At 59.9% G+C, this 1295-nt stretch overlaps 1 protein-coding gene across 1 annotated transcript in view; it reads right to left on the reverse strand.

The window, feature by feature from the left end:
- The window catches only part of GSE1 (Gse1 coiled-coil protein), a 13782-nt gene that overhangs the window by 3844 nt on the left and 8643 nt on the right, over positions 1-1295 (reverse strand). The window contains exons 8-9 of the mRNA XM_029965520.1: positions 553-834; positions 73-176 (exon numbers count right to left, since the gene is read on the reverse strand). Coding sequence (XP_029821380.1) covers positions 73-176; positions 553-834 — 386 coding nt within the window. The remainder of the gene's footprint in view (positions 1-72; positions 177-552; positions 835-1295) is intronic.

The raw sequence follows: 1295 nt of genomic DNA on the forward strand, positions 1-1295 counted from the left end.
CAGAGGCCAGATGCCCAGGAGGACTGGGCAGCCCTCAGAGCCCAGGAGGACGGGGTGCCCGTGCCCACTCACCGCCATGCTGTGCGACAGCTGCTCCGCTGTCAGGCTCAGGCTGTAGTGCTGGGCCTCCAGCCGCCGGCACTGCGTCTGCAGCACTTGGCGCTCCAGGTTTTGTTCTGCAAGATCCAAGGGAGAGGGGCTGAGCACCGGCTCCTCTGGCTCCAGGCCTGGCACAGAGGATGCCAGCCCTGATCAAGGCTCTGCCCAGCCAGCAGTGATTGCCCCCAGCACCCCAGAGCATCCCCAGCCCCTGCACTGCCCACAGGGAACCTCTGGGTCCCGCTGGGAGGATGCTGGACAGCCGTGAATACACTGATTTTTCACATATAGATCACTTTTCACCAGTGCCTGTCACTTTCACGCTGCTCCTGCAGTGCTGGAGATCCACCAGTGCTTCCCCAGCCCATCCCAGCGGGAACCAGAGATGCCTCCGAGGGGAAACAGAGGCACAAAGTTGGGGTTTACCCTCCGTGGCCCACCCTGCCCCCCTACCTTCTATATGTTCCTGGTAAGCTTCAAAAATTGCCTCGATCCCTTGCCACTTGGGCCTGGGGTAGTCTTCCTCCTCTTCCTCCTCCTCCTCCTCCTCGTCCTCTTCCTCGGAGGCCGAGTCGCGGGGCAGCGGGGGCAGTGCCCGGTGGGCCAGAGGCCCCTCGGCCGTGCCGTTGTGGGGGGGCCCGGCCAGGCGGGTGGACGCCTGGAGCTCCGGGATGTTGTAGTGGATGGAGGCGTCAAGTTTGTGGTTCTGCTCCGCCGTAAGCGCCGCCGTCCCCCCTGTGGGCAACCAGAGTCAGCCCCCTGCCTATTGCCTGTGCCCCCCAGTGCTGCCCTCCAAGAGGGATGCTCCCCTCAAGGCTTTAATTCCACCCCACCAGGACTTTTGGGGGGCTACAGCGTTTTTCATGGGTTTTCATCACTCCCCATGCACTGCAGTAGCTTTATTTATCTCACTCATTGAATTCAATGAGTTTGGGGGGGTTGGAGCTGGGTTATCTCAGCACCTTGTTTTTAGCTTCATAAATGAGCTCTGGGGATGCTCCAGCAACGAGGTTGCTAGTGACGAACCCTGGTGGTGGGACAACAGGGTGCTATAGCAGTGGCACCCAGCTAGCTTCCCAAATTCCTGCTTTTTTTTCTGAACATCAGGAAGAATTTACTGAAAGGGTTGCTAAATACTGGAAGGGCCTGCCCAAGGGGCTGGTGGAGTCCCCATCCCTGGAAGTGTCCAAGGAACA

Source organism: Manacus vitellinus, unplaced genomic scaffold (genome assembly GCF_001715985.3).
Source record: "Manacus vitellinus isolate BGI_N305 unplaced genomic scaffold, ASM171598v3 scaffold_10_pilon, whole genome shotgun sequence".
NCBI classification, from domain to species: Eukaryota; Metazoa; Chordata; class Aves; order Passeriformes; family Pipridae; genus Manacus; species Manacus vitellinus.